Genomic DNA, 13,465 nt, shown 5'->3' with positions numbered 1-13,465 from the left:
GCAGTTTAATAATATTCCACACACATTTTAAGACTTTGTTTAAAAAAAAGGTAAAATGGCAATGGATATGTTACTAGCTGGCTGAAGGAAATAGCATTTACTTTTTAGGGGATTTATGTTAAGAAGGAAATGTTGAGCAGAGCATCAATGTTGGATCTTTATTGTTGTTAATCTGCATGAACTTCAGCAGAAACTCAACACAAAATGGCAAAATTTGCACAGATACTAAAATTTAAAGCATTTAGAACAGGTTGCTTGGGAACTGCAAAGTCTATGGAACAATTGCAGATGAAATGTAATATAGATAAGTGGCATGGTGGCACAGTGGTTAGCACTGCTGCCTCACAGTGCCAGGGACCCGGGTGGAGGGGAGGGCCTGGATGGGATGATCTTTCGGAGAGTCGGTGCAGACTCGATGAGCCGAATGGCTTCTCTCTGCACTGTAGGGATTCTATGATTCTAAGTGTAAAATACTGCAAATTAAAAGAAAAAAAAGGTAACTTTAAGTACTCCAAGATTTGTGTTTGAGTAGCCCAATGGTCATATTCAAAGGATGAGTTTTAATGGATTAGGTGTTCAACATGTCAACATTGCATGGTGACGTGACAAGAAAAAGGAACATTGTTATATATAGCCAAAACATCAGAGTACAAGCCAGTGAAGCTCACACCTAAACTGTGCTGTGTTATGGATGTATCACAACTTGTTCTCCATTCTGAAAGTCAATGAGTGATGTGTAAAAAGAAATTCAAAACAACAAATTGGTTTGACTTCTAGGCCACATATCTGCATATTCTCACATGGAACAAGCACCTTAATGATTCCTATCAAACCTTGTCTCACTAAGTATTATATTGGGCTACTTTTAGATATATGGATATCTGGTTCAGGTCACAAGAAGGTACTGCTATTGTATCCCCTGAGTTACATTGTGCTTGTAGTTTTAACAGCAGTACCAGTCAACTGCAGTAAGAGTTGTGTCTAGACACCACTTACAGGAGTGGCTGCACCTGAAAAGTTATGAGTAAACTCATTTGTAACAAACATCTACATCCAACCGTTGCTGACATAATTTTAAGGCATGTATACTTGCACAATAGCTTAACACAAATGAACTCACAGAAGATCAATTATCATCAGATTTCCTTAGTTCAGTCAATACAACTTGTCTTAATAATACAAAATAGACACCATGGTACCACAAATCGAGGGTTGATTTACTTAAACAATATGGCTTCTTAACTACTCCAGCACTTGAGTGCTATTAGTTTTGTCAAAAACTCTGGCAACTTTCTCTCTAAAAATTTGACTCCCTGCAGCATGCCTTATTTCAAAAATTGTTCCAGTCAGCCTGAGTCTCAGGCTTTGTTATATCCCACTGTGCACATCCATTAATGGATGTAATGCGGTTTCTAATTGCATAGGCAAGCCAACAAATTACTTATTATTTACATGTCTATGTGAAATTGACATCAAAGCTATGTTGTTAACATCTCAGCTTTTCTTTTTGTAAATTTTCTTCTTAAGCGGTCCCTCGGAATGGAGGATGATTTGCTTCCCAACTAAAAATAGGTTCTCAGGTGTCTGAAGAGTCCACTGTGTGACCTGCAGTCTCTGTCTTGGTGGGACAGATGGTGGTTTAGGAGTGGGTGGGTAGGGTGCTCGGGACGTCACGCGCCCCTTTTGCTGTCGACGCTTGGCTTCAGCTTGCTCACGGCCAGGAATTGCCAGGTGTCGGTGGGGATGTTGCACTTTTTCAAGGAGGTTTTGAGGGGGTCCCTGAAGTGTTTTCTCTCCGTTTCTGGGCTTTCTTGCTGTGTCGAAGCTCCAAGTAGAGCATTTGTTTCCAGAATCTCATGTCAGCTATGTGGATGATGTTGTCGACCACCAGAGCTGATCGAGCGTGGTCAGTGCTTCAATGCTGGGGATGTTGACCTGAACGAGAACGTTGACATTGATAGGTGCACCTATCCTGTCAATGTATTCACAGAATATTGCAGAGGCGGTACCGGTAGTACTTCTCCAGGGTTTTGAGGTGTCTACTGTACATAGTCCACACCTTTGAACTATAGAGGAGAGTGGATATCACCATTGCTCTGTAAGTCATGGGCTTGGTGCTGGGTCTGAAGTCCTGGTCTTCAAACACACTCTTCCTCAGGTGACTGAAGGCTGCACTGGCCCATTGAATGTGGTGCTGAACCTAGTCATTGATTACTTTCCTTGTTGACAGTAGTCTCCCGAGCAATGGAAAGTGGTCTACATTGTCCAAGCCCTCATGGTGGAATTTGATAACGAGTGCAGTGTTGCATGGTGTGGGACAGGTTAGCAGGGGACCTTTGTCTTATAGATGTTTAGTGTAAGACCAATGCTTGATGATGGTGTGGATGATGCATTGGAGCTTAACCTTTGAGTGTGTGCAGATGCAGGCATAAAGACAGAGGATGGGATGACCTTGGGTCCGGCCCGAAGGGGCGAAGGTTGACCAGATTCCAATTTGTTCTGTAGTTTAGCTCCATTCCAGCGGGGAGCTTGCTGAGAATGAGATGGGGCATTGCTGCAAGGAAGGTAGAGAAAAGTTTTGGTGCGCTGACACTGCCTTGCTTGTCCCCAGTCCGAACATGAATTGGGTCTGTGGTGGATCCACTCTAAAAGGAGCACAGCTTGCCTGTCATCGTGGAGCAGGTGGAAGATGGTGACAAAATCTTGAGAGAAGCCAAAACGGAGAAGGACGCTCCATAAACCCTCATGGTTGACAGTGTCAAAGATGAGAACAAAGAGCCTTCCCTGTGGCCAACAGCAGGGAAATTCCTCTGTAGTCACTGCAATTGGACTTGTCACCGTTCTTGAAGATGGTCACTATTACGACGTCTCTGAAATCTTCTGGCATGTTCTCCTCTTTCCAGTGAAAGGAAATGAGGTCATGTATTTGCACCATTGGTGCTTTCCCACCACATTTTAGTGGTTTGGTGAGGATTTCATTGCACTGATGTCTTGTTTTTTAGCTCTTGGATGACCTTTTCTACTTTGTGCCAGGTTGGGATTGTGCTGAGATGGTGGCGGGTAGCATGCTGCGGGATGGAGTCGAGGACACTCGCTTTGAAGACAGAGTCTCTATTAAGGAAGTGTTTCAAGTGCTCCTTCCAGTGGGTGCCAACTGCCTCTTTCTTTGTGATAACTACATCTCTGTTCTTGGGGTGGGGTGCATGGGCCGTAGATAGTTTTGACTGCACTAAAGAAACCTCACACATTATGGTTGTCGGCTAACTGCTGGATTTCCTGCACTTTCTCCAACCACCATCTGTTCTTTAGGTCATGGTTTTTTTGCTGGACTTCAACCATCTGTAGAGCTGTTTTCTTACTCGAGTTGGGTTGCTGCTTCAGCTTCAGAAAAACCTTGTGCTTGTGAATCTCCTATCGTTCTCATCAAACCAGTCTTGGTGTTTCCTGGTTGAGTGACCAAGCATCACTTTGTAGGTGTTGATTATGGAAGCCTTGAGGGCAGACCAGGCACTATGGACATTCTGGTGTGATCCAGCAGTCCTGTTATTCACGGGGTCAAAATCCTAAATCTCCTGCGTAGCCAAAACGATTTGCGCCAGCGAAATTTCAGTTTGCGATCTTTCCCACCCCCCACCGATGACATAGCCAGGTTCACGCAAAAGGATATGAACATGATTTCCATAAATTTTAATAGATTAACATATACTTACCTGCCTGGTCGCTGTAGCGTCTGCCTTCGCCTTATTCCCCACCCACCATGTGTGACATCACACCGGTGCAAATGACTACTGGTTTTCAAACCGGGGCACAGAGTAAAGTCTAGCCCCAGGGTGGTATGGGACATGGCTTAGCAGTGCAGTGGCACTGCCTCCTGGCAGACGATGCCTGTGGAGGTGTGCCAGCACTTAAGAATTGCATAGAATGCTGTTTAATCAGGCGAGAAAAGGCAGCTATGAAACCAGCGAGTTTCACACCACTTTTCTCACCTGATCCAGCACTCTGCAATTTTGGTAAAATTCTACCCTCTGAACCCTGGATCACAGGGTATAATCAGGTTGGAAGTCAGGCACTGGCTGAATAGGACAGTCTTATCAGGGTCTTTGGGTATCTCAGGGTTGACATTTCTATGACATTGTTTCTGTTGCGTCATTGCTTTGGGGCTACATTGATGTTGATCACAGAATGGTGATCACAGGTGGTCTGTCCAGCAGTCATTGTCTCCTCTCATGGTGGGGGTGATACGCATGTTATTGCGATCCTTCACTTGGACGATGATGCAGCCGAGCAGGTCCCAGTGCTTGGAGTGAAGGGTTTACCATGAGGCCTTGTACATGTCTCTCTGATGGAACAAGATGTTAGTTATGACGAAGCTATGTTCTAGGCATTTTGCCAGGAGCAGCATACCATTGGTGTTGGATTTCTTTACCCCTCTCTCTGCCAATTATACCTCCCAGAGGTCTGTGTCTTTTCCAACTCTGGCATTGAAGTCACCAAGGAGAACCAGCTTGTCGCCCTTTGGGCCTCGGGCCAAGGATTGTTCAAGGCTGGAGTAAAATGCCTCTTTTGACTAATCTGTAGCTTCCAGCATTGAGATGTACACGCTGAGGACTGTTGTCCACTGGTTCTAGACTGCGGTGAACCAAAGGGTCAAGAAGCACTTGTTTATCCCACAAGGTGAATCTTTGATATGACCAACTAGATAGTCTTTAATGGTAAAACCAACCCTGTGGAAGTCATTTATATATAACGTGAACAACTGGGGCCCAAGTACTGATCCCTGTGGTTCCCCAGTAGTCACTGCCTGCCGCTTGGAAAAAGAACTATTTATTTGCACTCTGTTTCACTCGGGTCACTATTTGTGTGGAGTTTGCACGTTATCCTCGTATCAGTGTGGGTTTCCTCCAGATGCTCTGGCTTCCTCCCACGGTAAGAGTTTTAACAACACCAGGTTAAAGTCCAACAGGTTTATTTGGTAGCAAATGCCATTAGCATTTGGAGCGCTGCTCCTTCGTCAGATGGAGTGGATATCTGATGGGGAGAGCAGATATTCACTCCATCTGACGAAGGAGCAGCGCTCCGAAAGCTAATGGCATTTGCTACCAAATAAACCTGTTGGACTTTAACCTGGTGTTGTTAAAACTCTTACTGTATTTACCCCAGTCTAACGCCAGCATCTCCACATCATTCCTCCCACAGTCCAAAGATGTGTGGGTTAGGTTGATTGGCCATGCAAAATCACCTCTTAATGTCAGGGTGATGAGCAGAATAAATACATGGGGTTATGGGGATAGGGCCTGGATTGGATTGTTGCCGGTACAGGCTCGATGGGCCGAATGACTTCCTTCTGCACTGTAGGGATTCCATGATTCAATGAAATGGTTTTTTTATGACAATCGACAATGGCTTTATGGTCATCATTAGACGTTTGATTCCAGAATATTATTGAATTCAAATTTTACCTTCTGCCATGTGTGATGATAGTAATGCGATTGATATAAATATATATATTGTTTTTTCATATTTAAGGGGAATGTTTAAAATTTAGCTTTATTCTACAGGCAGTCAGTATGTTTGGAGGGAATGCAGCTCAGGTGCTGGGAGGGCATTATTACTCATAATTACTCATTTTAGCCTTGTACTGTTTACTTAGGAAAGAGCTAATGGACTTTTGTTTATGAAAATTAGGTTCCTTGAGGGGTTTTGATTAAAGGAGTGAAATATGGGTTTAGATAGGTATGGTCATTTAATGATTTGGTTAATGGGAGGAGCTAGGTCTGTAGCAGGGATTTTGTTCAGTTTCAGTTAGACTTCCGCTAAAGTCAGAGGTATTTGCAGCCTCTTCCTGAAAATGAACCCTCTCTCCACAAAATCTCCCTCTGAAAGGTTCAAGACTGTTAACAATTTATAGCAAGTATGCCTGTAAACTGTATTCATTTGAAAGTGGTTTTAATCTATGCATGAATGGAGCTGATTTGGAACTGAAATAATCATAAGCTCGAAAATAAAGTTGCTACCTTTAATTTTTAAATATTGTTCAATTGTTAATGGTTAAGCTGTTTCATTTGTTAGAGTTGTATTATTAAATAAAGTTTGTTTTACTGTAAAACATCCACATGTTGTTAGTGGGATCTCCTGGAGAGAAATATCTTATCGTTATATTTATGCCAAAAAGAAAACAATTGTGGGGTCTAGTCTGGCTTCCTAATGTAACTTGAAGTTCTGGCTCAGCACCTTAACACATGACAGGTTTTGAACCCAGGTCCCCAGAACGTGCCCTGGGTCTCTGGATTACTAGTCCAGTGACAATACCATTATGCCAGCACCTCCACAATACATTACCCCTATACAATGTGCTTTAATTTTTCCCACTAACCTCATGAGGGACCTTATCAAAAGCCTTCTGAAATTCCAAATACAGCATGTTGGCTGGAATTTTCTGACGTCGCCCACAGCTGGAATTCTCTGAGCTTGTTGCAATGAAAGGAGATTTGGCTGAGTGCCAAATTCTCCACTCTTACTGGCAGCAGTAGCAGGGCCTGCAAGACCAGGGAATTCTGATTATTATATTTGCTCTTCCCTAAGGGAAGATTGCACAACAAGATTGTTAATCAATCCTTTCTCATTGTACTCAGTGTAGAATAGCCTGTTCTCTGGTTGGTTCTTCAATGTATTGGTCTAAAAAAATATCATGTACGCATTCCAGGAGCCCCTCTTCCACTATACCGTTGCTAGTTTGGTTTGTCCAATCTATGTCCAAATTAAAGCCACCCACAATTACAGTTGTCCCTTATTGCATGCATCTCTAATTTCTTATTTAATACCTTTCCTCATTTCTCCATTATTGTTTGGGGGCCTATAGATAAACCTTAGCAATGTTTACTGCCCCTTGCTGTTTCTTATTTCCAACCATAGAGATTTCACATCATGATTTTCGTATCCAATATCCTTCCTCAGTATTGCATTGATTTCCTCCTTTACTAACAATGCAACCCCAATAATGGCCCTGTTGCACCTCTCTTGCTGTGAAAGGCCTCTCTCAATGTGATTGGCCCTTCTGCTCCTCTCTCCTGCTGAATGGCCCCTCTGCTCTGCTCCATTCCTTTCTGGCTCTGAATAGCCCCTCTGCTTATCTTCCACTGTTGATCGTCCTGATCCTCTCTCTCTCTGGCTGTTAATGACGCCACTCCTCTCATACCCTCTGGCTGTTAATGGCCCCACTCCTCTCACAATCTCTGGATGTTAATAGCCTCACTCCTCTTACACTCTCTGGATTTAATGGGTGGGATTTTATGGCCTCACTCGACCCGAAACCATAAATTCCCGCCCGAGGTCAACAGACATTTCCATTGTCCGCCCCTCGCCTGCTCCAATTCTGTGGTGGGCGGGGTAGTAGAATTCCAGCGAATGACTCTGCTTCTCTTGCGCACTCTCGCTGTTAATGACCCCACTCCCCTCTCACTCTTTGTTCATGACCCTGTTCCTTTCGTACACTCTGGCTGTTAATGGCCCCGCTCCTCTCTCAATCTCTGGATGTTAATGGTCCTGCTCCTCCCACACACTCTAGCTGTTAATGACCCCACTCCCCTCTCACTCCCTGGGTGTTCATGACCCTGTTCCTTTCGTACACTCTGGCTGTTAATGGTCCCGCTCCTCTTGCACTCCCTGGCTGTTAACGACATTGATTCCTTTGGAGCAGACAGGATTGCATAGTTAAATTGTGGACAAGGTGATGAATTTGTTCATTCCTTCATCTGCACCATTCACTCACTGCTGCTGCTATGCTATCTGAGAATACAATGCTTTTAAAAGCCCAATGTGTTTGTTGTCAAATCCTTTCTGTGGAGGAATAGCCCAAGAAACACAACACAGCAGGTAAACAATAGGCATTTTTTGCTTTGCTGAACCTTATTTGTATGTATCTTGTGATTTTCATAAGCATTTTGGTTGAAAAGGTAACAAAGAGGAAAACCATAAATTAGTAGGGAATTTGTTCGATTGTGAATAGCTGGCCCTGCCCGGTCTAATCACATCCAAGAGAAGAGACAATACTGACAAAGGCACGTGCTTGGTTTAACAAAATGACCTGACCCCAGCCTGGCTGCACAAACTCCAGTCATAGAGTCATAGAGCACTATTCTCACCAGCAGTGCGCAAGTTCCTCGTCCATTATAAGGGTGAAATGGGGTGGAAATGCAAAATTCAGAGGGCATACAACTAGCTCAGTGGATCCTCATAGTCTTTGTTTTATTCTCATCTTCCTATTCCTATGTAAAGCTATCAAATATTCATGTAGCCATAGCCAAATATTCCATTTATAGTCATGTCTGTTGAGTCTCTAAGCCCATGATGATGCCAAATGGTGTGCCGAGTAGAATTGGAATTGAAGTGGAAGTGAATGAGCACTATGTGGCATTCACAGGAAGATGAAATAATAAATGATATTGCAATAACAATGGCACAGTAATAGGAGTCAGCTGTAAATGGCATGTGCTGATTGTGAGCATAGTACGGGTTGTGTTACGATGAATGTTATGGTGAATGGGGCACTTAAGTGAAATAACTAAATACTTGCAAATATTTTAATTTTAAAACATGACTGGGACACTTAGCCACGAATAATAATTTAAAACTTGAACTGAATATACTTCTCCCAGTCAACATCATTTGCCTTTCTTTCACCTCAGGAATAGATTTTTAATTGTTACCTACATATTGGGAAAATATAATGATCATGTGGAGCATTGCAGTTAGTTCTACTATTGTCCAAAATATGAACTGAAATGATGAAGCGTTTTTTGTTGGTTTTCCACCTAGGTTCAGTGTAGATGAAGGATATACTTGGACAACGCACAATTTTACCAGCACTTCTGTCTTTGTAGATGGGCTACTGAGTGAACCAGGGGACGAAACACTGGTTATGACGTGAGTACCGCTATAGATAATATGCATGTTTCCAAAGCTAATACTGATGTGGATGGCTTGCAGTTTGACCTGCAAATCTCTGCTTTGTGTTAACAGAGGTTAGTTGTTGGATTATTCAACATACTGTAAGTGTAAATTGTCACTACACTCTGTGCTTCTACTGTGTGAGAGAGAAAACTCAATTCTATTCAATTATGGGGAAAATAGCAATGATAGATTGTAACAATGTACTTTGAGAGAGGATGATTGTTAAGCTGGAATATTTGTGTTGCTGGAGATGTTTTGAACATCAATCACAATGCATGTGGTGTCTTTGGATTCTGTGCTGAATTCAGTACTGGAAAATTGGAAATGCATTTCATTTTTAGAAAAAAAAGAGGCACAGTTCAATGATGTACAAATGTTTCATGTAGTTATGATTTCTTAAAACTAATTTCCCTGTTTTCTGTTTAGTGGTAAAATATTGTTTCTTTGATCCTTTGAAAATCTATGAAATGTGCGAAACATGGTCATTCTAGAAGGTATACGGGAGATATCGAGAGCTCAAAAACAGGGCAGTTCTGTGTTTTAAACAGATTAATGTTGAGTTGAGGGTACTCACTACCCTTCCCTTATGATGTAGGCAAGTGGATTCAAGAAATAGAGAAAAGTTTCATTCGTAACTTTTATCAATATACCCACTAATACCACCCATTACATGAAATGTCCATTAGACAAGTACTGATTATATGGTCAGAGAATTCATTGGGATTCTCAAGCTGTATCCTCCAGATTGTTTAGGTTGGCCCTATATGAAACTTTTTTAAAGTTTAAGTTCTTCAGTTTATTTATTAGTGTCCCAAGTAGGCTTACAAACACTGCAATGAAGTTACTGTGAAAATTCCCTGGTCGCCACACTCCAGCGCTTGTTTGGGTACACTGAGGGAGAATTTAGCAAAGCCAAAGCACCTAAGGAGCACGTCATTTGGACTGTGGGAGGAAACCAGAGCACCTGGAGGAAACCCACATAGACACAGGGAGAACGTGCAGACTCTGCACAGACAGTGACCCAAGCCGGGAATCGAACTCTGATCCCTGGCGCTGTAAGGCAGCAGTGGTAACCGCTGTGCTACTGGTAAGATTAATATGGAAGTGGGGTTTCTACTATATGTGGTCACTGCATAAGCACATGTGACTAATACATCACCACACCTGAGGATACATTAATTTCTTTCTTCTCTTCACAAATACTCAGTAATGTAACATGAGAAGAATTTTAATGCCTGGAATGGTTGGGTTGAGATGAGTGGCCAATTAAAATAATTGACTTTTGGATGCCACCTGTAACCCAGCTCTAAAACGCCCAAATTCTAGGTTTAAAGGAGGCATGTTTGGGTGCTTGCAAGAAACCAGCTGACTGGTCAGCACTTTAATAGTGCAAGTGAACAAGTGGTTATCACAGCAATATACATTCCTATGAAAAGTTTGTCAGATCTTTCTAAACTACTTTCACAGATCTTTAAATTTAAAGTCTCAGGTACTGATTCCCAGGGCTTGAAAAGCTGACCAGTAAAAAGGAGTTTCAGGTTCATTTCATAGGGATTTTCTTTATTTGTCCATGAGATGCGAACGTTGCTGGCTAGGCCAGAATTTATTGCCCATTCTTAGCTTCCCTTGAGAAGATAAAGGCGAATCACCTTCTCAAACAGCTGCAGTTCATCTGGTGTAGGTATACCCACAGTGCCACTTACATGGAATTTTCATGTTTTTGAGCTAGTAATGATGAAGGAATGGCAAAAATATTTCCAAGTCGGGATGGTGTGTGACTTACGTGGGAACATGTAGATTGTGGTGTTTGCATCCTCTTGTCTTATCCTTCTAGGTGGTAAAGGATTAAATTTGGGCGCTGCAGTCAAAGAGGCCTTGATGAGTTGCTGCAGTGTATCTTGTAGATTGTACACGTTGCTCCCACTGAGTCCCAAGGGTAGAGGGAGTGAATGCTTGAGGTGGTTGGTAGGGAGCCAGTCAAGCAGATTTGTGTTTTCATATTTGTTTATGGGAATCACTGGCAAGGCCAGCATGTATTGCCCTTGAGAAGATGGTACTGCTATAGTCCTTATGATATAGATGCACCATAGTGCTGTTACAAAGGATGTTCCAGCATTTTAATCTAATGATAAAGAAGGAATGGTGATACATTCCCAAGCCATGGACTTGGTGTGTGACTTGGAGGGGAATTTGGAGGTAGTGGAGATCCCATTCACCCCATTGGTCTTGTTCTCCTAGGCAGTAAATGTCATGGATTTGGAAGGTGCTGTTGAAGGAGCCTTAATAAGTTGCTGCAGTGCATCTTGAAGGTAGTGCACATTGCTACTACTGAATGCTGATGGTGAAAAGAAGGTTACTTTGCCCTGGGTGATGCTTAGGCTCTTGAGCACTACTGGAGCTGCATTCATCCAGACAACGGAGAGTATTCTATCACATTCCTAATATGTGCCTTGTAGATGGTGGAAAGGCTTCAGAAAGTCGAGGGTTCCTTACTGTCGAATACACAGCTTTTGACCTGCTGTTGTAATCACAGTACTTATATGGCTGGTCCAGTTAACTTTCTGTTAGTCCCCCAGGATGTTGATGGTGGTGGATTCAAACTCTTCATCCATGTTTGGAGCAAAGCTGCAATGAGCTCTGGAGCTAACTGCTCTTGGCAGAACCTAAACAGAGCATTAGTGAGCAGACCATTGGTGAGCTAATGTTGCTTGATGGCTGGGGTGACTGAGAGTAGACTGAGTTTTTTTTTTGGACAGGGCATTCCTGAGCTTTGTTGGGTAGATGCCAATGCTGTAGCTATGCTGGAATAGGCTTACTTAGGTCTGAACACATGTGTTTATTGCTACAGTAAGGCATTTGACAAAGTCCCACATGGCAGGTTGGTTAAGAAGGTTAAGGCTCATGGGATACAAGGAGAAGTGGCTCGATGGGTGGAGAACTGGCTTGGCCATAGGAGACAGAGGGTAGTGGTCGAAGGGTCTTTTTCCGGCTGGAGGTCTGTGACCAGTGGTGTTCCGCAGGGCTCTGTACTGGGACCTCTGCTATTTGTGATATATATAAATGATTTGGAAGAAGGTGTAACTGGTGTAATCAGCAAGTTTGCGGATGACACAAAGATGGCTGGAATTGCGGATAGCGAAGAGCATTGTCGGGCAATACAGCAGGATATAGATAGGCTGGAAAATTGGGCGGAGAGGTGGCAGATGGAATTTAATCCGGATAAATGCGAAGTGATGCATTTTGGAAGAAATAATGTAGGGAGGAGTTATGCAATAAATGGCAGAGTCATCAGGAGTATAGAAACACAGAGGGACCTAGGTGTGCAAGTCCACAAATCCTTGAAGGTGGCAACACAGGTGGAGAAGGTGGTGAAGAAGGCATATGGTATGCTTGCCTTTATAGGACGGGGTATAGAGTATAAAAGCTGGAGTCTGATGATGCAGCTGTATAGAACGCTGGTTAGGCCGCATTTGGAGTACTGCGTCCAGCTCTGGTCGCCGCACTACCAGAAGGACGTGGAGGCATTGGAGAGAGTGCAGAGAAGGTTTACCAGGATGTTGCCTGGTATGGAGGGTCTTAGCTATGAGGAGAGATTGGGTAGACTGGGGTTGTTCTCCTTGGAAAGACGGAGAATGAGGGGAGATCTAATAGAGGTATACAAGATTATGAAGGGTATAGATAGGGTGAACAGTGGGAAGCTTTTTCCCAGGTCGGAGGTGACGATCACGAGGGGTCACGGGCTCAAGCTGAGAGGGGCGAAGTATAACTCAGACATCAGAGGGACGTTTTTTACACAGAGGGTGGTGGGGGCCTGGAATGTGCTGCCAAGTAGGGTGGTGGAGGCAGGCACGCTGACATCGTTTAAGACTTACCTGGATAGTCACATGAGCAGCCTGGGAATGGAGGGATACAAACGATTGGTCTAGTTGGACCAAGGAGCGGCACAGGCTTGGAGGGCCGAAGGGCCTGTTTCCTGTGCTGTACTGTTCTTTGTTCTTTGTTCTTTGTTCAGTCAAGATGTTACAAGGGCCCAAAGCCTTTGCTACATTCAGCTAATCGACCATTTCTTGATATCATGTGGAGTTAATCCAGTTGATGGTGGGGATCTCAGGATGAAACTGAAATGAATCAATCAATTGAAACCTCTGGCTGAAGATGGTTGGAAATCGTTCAGTTTTGCCTTTTGTACTCGCGTTTTGGGTTCTGCTATTAGCGAGGATGGTGATATTCACAGATCTCCCTCTTCCTGTCAGTTTAATGGTCAACTACTATTTGACTGGATTTGACAGGACAACAGAGCTTTGAACTGATTCATTGTTGTGGAATCGCTTAGTTCTTGTCTTTAACAAGCATGTAGTCCTGTAATGTATCTTTACCATATTGGCACCTCATATTTAGGTCTACCTGGTGCTGTTCCTGGTATGCTCTTCTACACTTTTCATTGAACCACTATTGGTCACTTAACTTGATGATATGGTAGAGTGAACAATATATGAAAACCATAAGGTTGAATCCC

At 43.2% G+C, this 13,465-nt stretch overlaps 1 protein-coding gene across 4 annotated transcripts in view; it reads left to right on the top strand.

The window, feature by feature from the left end:
* The window catches only part of sorcs2 (sortilin-related VPS10 domain containing receptor 2), a 612,212-nt gene that overhangs the window by 517,492 nt on the left and 81,255 nt on the right, over nucleotides 1-13,465 (top strand). For all 4 annotated transcript variants that reach the window (XM_078213272.1, XM_078213290.1, XM_078213281.1 and 1 more), the window contains exon 14: nucleotides 8,815-8,922. In XM_078213272.1, coding sequence (XP_078069398.1) covers nucleotides 8,815-8,922 — 108 coding nt within the window. The remainder of the gene's footprint in view (nucleotides 1-8,814; nucleotides 8,923-13,465) is intronic.

This window comes from Mustelus asterias, chromosome 1 (genome assembly GCF_964213995.1).
Source record: "Mustelus asterias chromosome 1, sMusAst1.hap1.1, whole genome shotgun sequence".
Classification (NCBI taxonomy): Eukaryota; Metazoa; Chordata; class Chondrichthyes; order Carcharhiniformes; family Triakidae; genus Mustelus; species Mustelus asterias.
This window is presented reverse-complemented; position numbering and strand designations above follow the sequence as displayed.